This window comes from Paralichthys olivaceus, chromosome 18 (genome assembly GCF_024713975.1).
Source record: "Paralichthys olivaceus isolate ysfri-2021 chromosome 18, ASM2471397v2, whole genome shotgun sequence".
Taxonomy (NCBI): domain Eukaryota; kingdom Metazoa; phylum Chordata; class Actinopteri; order Pleuronectiformes; family Paralichthyidae; genus Paralichthys; species Paralichthys olivaceus.
The window spans coordinates 14,027,996-14,039,274 of record NC_091110.1 but is presented as its reverse complement, the minus strand read 5'-3'; the positions used below and the strand labels follow the sequence as shown (position 1 = coordinate 14,039,274).

The window sequence follows — 11,279 nt, the reverse complement described above, 5'->3', positions numbered from 1 at the left end:
GAAACTGAACTTGAGTCTATTTGTTGGATGCTCCTGTAACAGAGGTGAACACCATGTGACCAGGATGAGGAGAGTCTTATACTGTATTACACAACCTTTAACTGTATAAACTAATATGCCAGAATTCATTATCACAGGAAGAGACAAAATTCCACGATCACTATGGCTACTTAATAAAAAACACAAGGTAGGAACACATGGAAACAGCAACTTATTGAAGAATAAGTCCTCAGACATGCAGATTTCTTGTCTCAAACAAAGCAGACTAAATCCTCAAATACAGAAATAAAGAGGGAAACAGGTGTGAAACTGGGATTTTTGAGTTTATTGACGGCAGCGCCTCAGCTCACAGTCAGAAACTGAACAGATAGACTATATGGAAATGGAAACCGCAGCCATGTCATGCATCTCTTTTGGCACTTATTCACCCTCAGCCACTGATCAACAGAAACCTTAGAAAACAGAATTAAAATTAAATAGCTTGAAATATAAGAAAAAAGAACCCCCCCCCCAACTTCTTATCCATGGTCCTTTTTCCTGTGATCACTTAGATACACAGTCCTGAGGTATACGGGTTGGGCAGTGCCCCACACAGGCTCAACACAAAAATAAAATGTCATGTTGGATTAAGACTAGAAATAAACTCAGCAGCATCGGGAAAAAGTCCACTGTACAAAACATGACAGAAAACATTCACTGCTTTTCCCACAAAAACTACAGCTCACATTTCATGTACCACAAAACCCCCCAAAACACATGCGACAAATTATTAGTGAGAAAAAAGTGAGTGAATATGAACAAACTAATTAAAGCATTATGCATCTTTCTCAACTGTCGCGTAAAATCATTATACTTAATAATGCCCCGAGAAACAATTACATTAGTGTGAATGAGCGAAAGACTAATATATTTCTAATAAAAAAAAAAAGTAATCTATAATTTAAATCTGGAAAACACTAGTTAGAAAATCCTTCCAAGAGATTGGAGAGAGTACAGTTGTATTAGTCATGGTTTTGAAACAATTAGATGACAACAATTGGTCTTTACAGTTTGCATTTTGCATGATGCAAAACTTGCTGTACTCCAGCATTCCTCACAGACATCACTACAGCAACACACGCATTCTTCTACTTCTATATTAGTGAGGACACTCATTGGCATAATGACCATCGCAAACTAAATGTCTAACCCTTAAAACCAAGTCTTAACCCTCAAGCAAGCCTTTGAAAAAGTGAGGACCGGCCAAAATGTCCTCACTTTAGAAAACTGTCCTCACTCAAGGTCTATGCTCAAAATGGTCCTCACACACACACACACGCACACACAGCAAAGACAGGCTGAATGGTCATTTCTGTTTGGATCTCACACAGATGATCATACCCGTGTTTCAAAGTGCAAAGCAGTCAGAGACTGCAGACCAACCTGTGGTACTGCATCTTGAGTGAAGCAGAGTAAATTCAACACTTCATATTTTTCAAGAAAATCAGCTTTGGTCATTTTGATGATGTTTTTAAAATGAGATGATTAATTACGACTTAAAAAAGATTGATGATGAATTCAGCGGATGATAACTTTGTAAAGATTTCAGAGGGTTTCCAATGATTGCAATGATGTTTTAGGTTAGATGTTTTCGCAGGTATTACAGTGGTTGCACATCTTGCACAGACATTATAGCAAAACACACACACACATTTCCCTGAAGTTGTTTACTGTTAAAAAGTAAAATAAACTTTCCAAATAGGCCCCAGTCCTTCTCCTTCATCTACAGACATTATAGTACTGTGAGCTAAAAGTCGCTAACACCACCTACTGGCCAAATAATTCATCATCACGGAAAATTTAACAGTACTTGTTCATGTGAAAGGTGCAATCGAGATCAAAAACAAACTGCATTGCATAAAAACATGTTTTTTGTTGCCTTATCTATGTTCTTCTCCTCCAAGGTGAGGTCATTTTTATTTTTTGTTTAATGATCTATGTCATAATCACCATGTGCACCTTCTATGTGCCTACAGTAGCAACACTACAGGCGAGGTTTAGGAAGCACCAGCCCACTCGTCCTACAGTTTTTGGCCTTTAAACTACTTTAGTTTTGTCTCATGAGATCATAAAACCCCTCACTTCCTGCTCCACACAGAATAAAAGCTACAACTGACCGACCGTCTAATAAATACAGAATCATGTATGTTTCAAAGTCAAGGCAGGATATGAGTGTGGCCATCACACTGCTTGGCTGTAAACATGCAGGCTGGGTCAGTTAGGGCTCCATGTGGGGCAGTGAGGGGCTCCGAGGCACATGCCAATCTGAACCTGACAAGGATCAGTGTTCAGAAACTTGGCTGCTTCATGGTCAGGGATTTGTGTCTGGTCCGGAGTTTGTGGGCCGAGATGAATCTGCTGAACATGGTTCAGTCCTGTCATTCTCTGTTGCCTGCGAGCAGAACTGCTGCGGCTGCTGCTGCTGCTGCGAAGCACCTCTGAGCTCATCTTGCTCTTGAAGAAGCACCTCTTCTTTATCCAAGATAAACTCCAGTGTGGGCCCTCGGGCTGCCCCATCCTCCAGCACCCCCTCCTCTGCGAGGCGGAGTTTGATGTTCATACCAAAAGGTTTGTCTGTCTTATCTGGACAAGGAGGAGAAAAGACAGAAAATTGCAAAACCGTATATATACATTTGTTGGATTTACGCAAAATAATGGATTCTCAACAATTATGGTATATAGATATATATATTAACTGTGTTTTAAGATGTAGGTCTTCAGTACAAAGGACCTGGGTGCTGTTGCAGGCAGGGAAGGTTGAAAAGTATTGAAAGACGCTTTGGTTGCATTTGTTTAAATAAAACAAATATAGACTATCATTAAATCTGCCTCCTCCTGCCTCTCACCGTGTCCCAGCTGCCTCTCCTTGGGCAGCAGCAGCACGTCCACATTGTGATGTTCCTCCAGGGCAGCAGTGAGGACTGCACCCTCACGGCTAAACAGGAAGACCAAAGCCAGGGTAATGTCTTCAGTGGAGTCTCCATCTCCAACCATCTGGAAGAGGGGAGTCTCCTCGCTATTACTTCCTTCACGGTGGTCTAAAACAAAAAAGAAATTGCTAGAGTCACTTTTGACAGTGTCTAGAAGTTATACTAAACTCTGCATACAAAGAGTTGAAGGTTATCTCATTTCAGGTCCTCACCTATAAAGATGACTCCTATGGCCCCGGCCTCTTGTAGCCAACGAGCCTTTGCAGCAAACATGCAGTCGCCGCGCAGCGCCAGAGCAATGTGGCCTTCAAGTTCCTCTGCGTTCTCTATTGGCCCACAGGCAGTGTAGGGGGAGGCTTTCACTATGCTGCCCTTCACCTGTGGCAGGATAAGTTGTTGTGAGTTATTGTGCAACTTAAATGGGTGGAGTTTAAGTGAAATGCAGGAGCTGCATATTATATTACTGTCACACTGGAAGCCTACCCCATGCTCCTGTTTGGAGAGGTCCATTCCAAACTTCGCAGGTCCGGCTGTGAGGACGGTCCGACCCAGAAACGGGGGTGATATGAGCTGAACAATATGAGGCACCACTTCTTCCTCCTCCAATGTCTGGCTCACCTCTGCCACAAGTTTTACCCTGTATACTCCTTTATGCTGCAGAAGGGATTCATATTTAAATTTCACATTCCAGGCATTTTTTTTTAAAGCAGTAGGTTCATCATCATGACCCAATTTTAATTTCATTAAAATAATTAACCCAAATACAGAGGAAGCATACACACTGATGAAGAAAACACAGTGCAGAGCACGGCTAATAAGATGATGAAATATTTTGATTATAATTTTGGCAGTACTTCAAGTCTTGAGACGAGCACACAAATACCTTCCGACTCCCAGTTTCCCCTGCTGTTACCTCGTTCAGTGGAGTGAGAGAGATGCCCATGCTTTTCAAAAACTCCACCGGCTCCATGCCATTATCATGGAGAGGCAGTTCGAATTCCCTGTAAAGTACAAACACACAGGTTACAACTCTAAATAATAACAACAGCTAACAAGTTCCTCCAATGATTTCACTCTAAAATCGAAAGCCCCATGTGACTGGACAGACCTGACAGGTAAAGGTCGGAAGACTCGTCCCACCCCAGTGAGATACTTGAAGCTGTCCCGGATGGTTTTGGCAAATGAAGGGTTATTAGGAAACAATGTTTCTGTGCTGGGGCAGGAGTGTGTGAACAGATCTTCTTCTTGGGAAACAGGAACAGTCTCCTGGAGAACATAAGCCACAGTTTAACAAACCTTTTCAGGTATTACATTCTGACACACGTCGATCTACTGCATTACAAATACAGCCATCAGTCAGAGATTCAACATTAAACCCTGCACTGTAATGTTTGGACCTGTGTAAGTGATGAGTTCTCACCGTAATGTTTCCTTGACAGGGCGGCTGGGTGATAGAGAGAGAGACAGGGAGGAGGTGAGCCTCTGTGGTGAAGATGTAGTCATCAATGTCGATGGGCAGCTGGCTCTTCTCCGAAAACAGCAGGTAGAGGTATTTAAACATCTCTGCCAGAAAGAAGGAGTCCATCCTACAGACATTATAATACAAAAACACAGAGGATTTTTAAACCTTCATCAGAGATGTTCTGAGGTTCGACAACAACATTTATATCATCAACTTTGAAAAACTACACATTTATGGTACATTAATGTCTGAAATGACAATTTTCTCACATGATACCTGTCTTCATGTGCCCCAGTGCGGACATCTTGCACAGCAGCAAACCCACAAGGCACCCTGGTGTAGGCATTGAGCTTTTCCACAATGGACTGACCCACCCTGAGGTAGTAGGGGTCACCAGTGGCCTGCAAAAATCAAATTCAATTCAAATAAATGTTTTTCCCCACCAATATGGACGAATACCTGCCTGTACTTTGCCTCTGAGTGGCTTATCCCAATATTGTTACCCAAACCTCCACCAAACATCACTGAACACTGTGGAGATTATCTCTGTCTGTGACACTGTCCAACCAGCTTCTTCACCTTATAGAGGTAGTAGGTGCTTTCTGCAAACTCTGGTCTCAGTAGGTGTTGGCCCCAATGAACTCTGAACTCTGTAGTGAAAGCCTGCAGGGAGATCCACCAGTAGTTAGTGATATTAGCTTCTTCTAAAATATTTTCCTTGTATTGATAAATATCTTCCCAAAAAGGGAACTACTAGAAATAAATGTCCACTCATTTGGTCAATTTACACATATAATATTAATATTTATAGAAATTTTAAATTTGCCAACTAAAACTCACTGAATCAATTATTTACCTCTGGAAGAAACTTGTGCTGTTTGGTCACTTGATAAAGCATCTCATGAGTCTCAATGGCAGGCTTCAGATCTCCTCTTAAAACCTGTGTAAAATAAAATATAATGTCACTCCAGCAACATGAAATAACAATCACTCCAGTACCATGTTTGAATGGATGTGATTAACCCAGTGCATGTATGGAGTGCACCTCTCTGACCTGTAAGCCGGGGAAGAATGCCAGGAGGGAGTCCATCCAGCTGCGCACGCTCACAGTGGGGTTGTGCATGTGCACATTGAGCAGCAGGGGAGGCTGGCTGATGTACTTCATAATTGCACTGTAGTGCTGTTATAGACAAACGTCATGAAAATTAGATTAGCAAACCTTAGGAAATGTCTCTAGTCAATAACAATGTGAAGAAAATCAATGTTGCAACACGGAGCACGAATACTTCAGGTGCCAGATGGAATGGACAAGAGAGTTATATACAGGTATGTGGAGGGATGGAAAACTTACAATGTTGAACCTCTGCAGAAAAACATTATCTCCGAGAAGAATGTAGGCCTTCATCAGATATTCATAGTACGAGTCGATACCAGCACCAACTCCACTCTCTGCAAACACAGAAGTGAGAGCGTCGATGTTGGACAAATATAGAGCTGTTTGTAATGTAACTATCAGTCTTCAGTATCGTGCTGAGTGTCAATTTAATGTGTTACAACATGTGTAGTTTTCATATCTGTCCTTTACCAAAGTTTTGATGTTACCATGTATGTGTGTGTATTAATTCGCCTCACCCCTGCGGACCCATTCTCCGTTATGGATGTTGATGACAGTCCCAACCAAGTCACTTCCTCTCTGTCTCCTCTCCCACAGGACATCCATAGCCTTCCTGGCATATTCCTATATAACAGAACGTATTGTATCCTTAAAAAAACAAGTCCCTATTTATTATGTAATTTTATCTTTGAAAAACTGGCATCCGTACTGTATATACTGTGCTGCATACTGTATTCCTAACTTAGATCTGTCTCTACACAGGTGTGTATTAGTAAAACACTGCAAACATAAAAAAGCCTAATTCATAGAGAGGCAGTGGGAGGTAATACCTCAAACACAGACTCTCCTGACATTCTGCTGAGGGCAGCAAACTCCAGGATCATTGTTCCTGCGCAGGCTGTGCAGGTGTCTGATTCAGTGCCTGTGCGTGAAAGTGGGTTTAGGACTCCATACCTCAGATTCACCTGATAAACCAAAGAAAGAAAGATTAATGTCTTCTCACTCAGTTCAAACTATTTTTTTTAGTGACTTACTAAAATAAGAAATGTGTTCTTCATTACTTCTGTTCTCTATCAATGCAATGAAAATGATAATGATGATGTTGTATTTGCATACTTAAGATCCAGAACGAAATCCTGTGATATTTATAAATAAATAAGCAGTACCTTAGGGTAGGGAAGGCCACTCGTGGTGTTGAAGGCAGGAAGTAATCGATGACCCAGCTCTTTGGCCATGTGCAGGAGCTCGTCTTGATACCACTGCATCCTGTCCCCGCGCTGACGGAGCAGGTCAGCCATTACATGGGCCCCCAAGAGCCCTCTGAGGAGAATTAAATGAAGGAACAGAAGAAATATTATGTTACATTAAGTACAAAATGCAGTAGAAAGATACAACACTATATACAGGAGGACATTTCTGTTAAATGGTATATTGTTGTACTGAGGTGGAATCAATTCCAAAACCTTTTACTTTTGTTATTAAAACGAATCTATTAAAAAGAACATGAATACATTAAAGACATGTTTCATACCCCAAAACCCTGATGTTGGTCTCAAACACTGACACCACCACATCGTTGTCTAGGCGTACTTCACTCACAGCCTTCCTCACTCCGTCCTCAAACTCATCAAGCTTGTTTAACACCTGCTCACACAGAAAGACAGGAACACATATATCTACTGTTAAAATGAGGGGGAAAAAGTAAAAAAACTACACTTTATGCTAGGGAACAGGAAAAGCATTTACTCACCACCAGGGTATCAAGGGTGTCAATCAATGTGAGAGAAAATCTACAGGAGAGGAAGAATTGTTATGATGGGGGTGGGGGGATTGCACAGTGGAGTTGGTGTCCCACTTTTCCATTGATCCACTTTAATTTATAATGAGCTACAGACTGTTAAATGTCAAATCTGTTGCATCTGCAGTGAAATTACATAATGATACGTGTTATAAATAAAGCATATAATTTACAGCCTTCAAGTAAATATAATTTTACAGGTAAGTATCATTTAGATCAGCATCTGCTTCAAGTTTTCTTGAAAAATGTAAATGTACAGGTGTTTTTATATGAGTTTCTTTGTGGTCTGCAAGACACAACTTTAAAACACTGTCGCACAGCACTTTGAAGGAATGCTGTAAAGAGACACAGCAGTCAAAGTGAAACCTGAACTAATGATGAAGGAATTTAACTGCTGTGACCTCATTAACCTCCCTGGATCTTTCTAGACTGGTGATACCAGTGGATGATGAACATACTTTCCCAAGGAGTCATCGATATCTCCTCTGTTGGGTTCCTTGCCACGGACTCTCCCCCTGCAGCTCAGAGGCATCAGTTCATCTGCTGGATAGGCATATTTCTGCCAAGGAAACAACAGTGACTGTTTAGGCTTCATATAATGGTATATTTTAAAAATGGGTCATTAAGGAAACATGGCTGGAGGGTTGAAAATTCTCTATAGGGAAAAAGGAAATGAGCAGTTGTATGCTAATGCAACTGCAGGATCACTAGTGGTACAGTTTTTTGTTTCTCACATATTCCAGCTGGTCTAGGAATAAGATTTAGGACAGGTTGTAACAGAGATTTAATTACTAGTATGTGGCTTGAATATAAATAATTAGTGATCTGGGTAACCTACAACAAACCACTTAACACGTGGCTTTTTATAGTAAATCCTTAAAGACGTGTGTTTCTTTTCTCACCTCTAATAGACTCTGGCATATTTTGTATTTACACAGACCTAGACTTAAAACTCTGAACCACTAAATGAATTAAGTCACACATGACCTGATCATCCCCTCACTGCTTGCTTGACGTGAGGAAAAGCCTGACTCCTGTATCACAGAATATTTACTAGCATCTGTTGTAACAGGCTAAGACAGCAGCTGTAATCAAATCCCACAGAACTGGGTCCAAAAGCAGTGAGGACTTTGTCCTGCCACTGATTCAATGTATAATGGATGTAACTGCTGAAGGCCACAGGGCACAATGTATTGGTTGTGAGCACTTTAAAAAAAAAAAACTTCCTTCCAGAGAACAGGAACATGCTTATATATAAATGTAAAAATAATAAAACCTTTATTTGTATAGCACTTATGTAAAAAAGGTTACTTAGTGCTTCAAAAAATCCATGGGAAAAAATGAACTAACATAAAAGTTATTCAATTTAGTTCAATTTCAAGTGTCAAATCTGAACAAATTATGGTTGAGATTTATATATTATACAGAGAGACACCTTACCATGTAACTCCCGTACGCATGATCAAACATTTCAACTATTTGGTCCCTGCAAAAAGTGGAAAACACAAATTAATCAAATGGGAAAATGCCAGATATCTTTTTAAATAAGTGCAGAGACTTTGATAACCACAGATTAGGAGCATCAATATGTCCTTTTTCACCTGATAACAGTCTTCTCCTCTGGTGTCATGCTATGGCTCTCCTGACATTTTACCCAGCCCAGAAGACTGGTGATCAGAAGGGTCTTGAACATCATCATCGTCATCGCTCCAGTGTCAGAAGGGTGGACCCTGTGATGTGTACTTCTTATCCCCCTCATGTGTTCTTGCCTCGGGGGAAGCTTTAATGTGGACAAAGAAGCTCCGGTCCTTTGTCCAACGCCCTCAGAAAGTCAAGCAGTCCAGCGGGCACAGGTGTCCTGCACGTCCCCAGTGTTGTTCATGTGTGTGGAGAGTCCAACTCCATCTCCCATGTCTCCACTGTGGTTGTCCTGTAGTTGTTGCTGTCTTGTTGCGTCCATCACACACACAGACACACACACCTCCAGCTGACCGTTCCCCGTGTTAGAACAACAGGCTACAGCTGATCCACGACAAACAACCTCTTAATGTTAGCCTGTGGAGAAAACCAGAGGCTAGCTGGAGGAAGCTAAAGCGGGGCTAACGCTCCTTAAATATATAAAACGTTAAGATAAATGGAAAGTATTGAATAATAAGGTAGTTACCAAAGTGATGACAGGGTGACACAGTGTGGATGCTAACACTGGCTAGCCACCACACCGCCGCTAGCCAGCTAACAAGTTGCTAGTTCAACGTCATACTTTTTTTTTTTTTCTTTTAGCAATGCTGCCGGTTAGCTTCAAGCTTATTTTTAGTTCACAGTTAGCTCGAGGGAGTTAGCTCCCCCCGAAAACAAACCGTGTAAACCGGCTGTGTCACACGGTTCAACGGTCGCTGACACGTCCGCACAGAGCTGTCAAAGTACGGGCAGGGTCTCCTCCTCTACCCGGAGGAGGCTGATGATGCCTGGATCTTTTTTTTCCAGCTCAGTTTACATGAAATGAAACCGCTCTCACTTCCGCATGAGTTGCTGATTGGCCAGCTGGTCCTGTCAACGGCTCCGTTATGCGGAAATGGGCGTGGTTTGTTCATAGTTTGTTCATAGTTTTTGACAAATGTCCTCAACTTGTCCTTCATGTGCTTGAACTTTAGATGGAGCGAGTTAAGGTTATAAACTGACACCTCACAAAATAATACAATAGAATAGAATAGAATAGAATAGAATAGAATAGAATAGAATGCCTTTAATGTCATCACACAATGAAGCATGGCGAAATTTACAGCAGCTACCACTGAAAGGTGCATTTTGTAAAAGAAGAAATAAAATATTAAAAAAAAAAAACTTGCTTACAGGACGTTAAAAAAGAGGTGCAAGAGGAGGTAGTTGTGGTCTGATATGTAATATAATATAAAATGATATAATAACTTGCAATTAAACGAAGCAATTCAATTATTAATAATTTAATAATAATCAACATAATCATTATTATTATTATTATTTTACTTTGTTTTTTTATTTCTTTTAGAATAGAACACATCAGATAAGTATGAAAAGAACCAGCAGTGCCAGTTCTGTCAATTAGAAATGTGTGACCAGTCGCAGGCAGCAGATAAATCAAGAACAATTCAAATAGAGAATTCATCTTTGTCTGCCCTTAGTGACTTTAAGCAATGCTGTTTCAATGCTGTGTAATTTCCAGACTGAAATTGATCAAAATGTTATTTCCCTCCACTAGCTTGACAAATCACAATATTATGTTTCTGTCTACATTTTTACACCCATTCTATATTATTCTGTAGGGTATTTGAATAAGAGCACGATTAATAAAAAAACAACCTTTCCTTACAGACAGACAGACACTCATGAAGTTCACTTATTCGTCTTATCTCAACACTTGGTCTGGTCAATGCAGTGCTCCTTTAGGGCCACATGATGTCACAACTGTTCCTCTTCAGTATCACGTTTATTCCTCATCTGGATTTTATATACATTTGCATATTCATATAGAGTGTTGACCTCAGGCTAAATACACCACTTGATTAATAAATAGCAAAAGCCGAGTAGTGACACACACGGTATGGATCTTCATGCTGATCTGACACTAGCTACATTATTTTGAATGATTGCCCAGTAGTCTGCATTAATCTAATATTATTTACACAGAGGCTTTTTTTGTTTTGTTTAGTTTTGCAACAGACAGTGACAATGATGCAAGATGTAAGTCAGACTGAAAACAAGTTCTTCTTTCTCTGACTCATACATGCCCCGTCCCTGAAATCAAACAAGACTTCAGACCCACTGTCACAGAGGTTAAAAGTTTATTATGACTTATGATGTCCAAATATAAAAAAAGGAACTAAACAGGATGAAATGCTTTTGTTTATTATTATCCAGTGCCATCACTTAATCATGCACTTTAATAAGACATGATCTGAT

The 11,279-nt window shown here is 40.5% G+C and overlaps 1 protein-coding gene across 2 annotated transcripts; it reads right to left on the bottom strand.

Annotated features, from left to right (window-relative positions):
- Window positions 1–304: 304 nt before the first annotated feature.
- Window positions 305–9,856, bottom strand: LOC109626468 (ER degradation-enhancing alpha-mannosidase-like protein 3). Of its 2 annotated transcripts, none has more exons than XM_020082453.2 (21): window positions 9,508–9,856; window positions 8,945–9,398; window positions 8,784–8,829; window positions 7,802–7,902; window positions 7,296–7,335; window positions 7,077–7,189; window positions 6,712–6,865; window positions 6,376–6,510; window positions 6,064–6,169; window positions 5,783–5,880; window positions 5,486–5,611; window positions 5,288–5,371; window positions 5,011–5,094; window positions 4,708–4,832; window positions 4,390–4,555; window positions 4,078–4,235; window positions 3,853–3,970; window positions 3,453–3,623; window positions 3,182–3,347; window positions 2,886–3,077; window positions 305–2,622 (listed from the first exon to the last, which is right to left on the bottom strand). In XM_020082453.2, the coding sequence occupies exons 2-21, from the start codon at window positions 9,100–9,102 to the stop codon at window positions 2,351–2,353; spliced, it is 2,613 nt and encodes an 870-aa protein (XP_019938012.2). In that variant the 5' UTR covers window positions 9,103–9,398; window positions 9,508–9,856; the 3' UTR covers window positions 305–2,350. The 2 variants fall into 2 exon arrangements, with proteins under 2 accessions (XP_019938012.2, XP_069370399.1); XM_069514298.1 differs by having other exon boundaries at window positions 3,883–3,970; window positions 9,508–9,832.
- Between the last annotated feature and the right edge of the window lie 1,423 nt (window positions 9,857–11,279).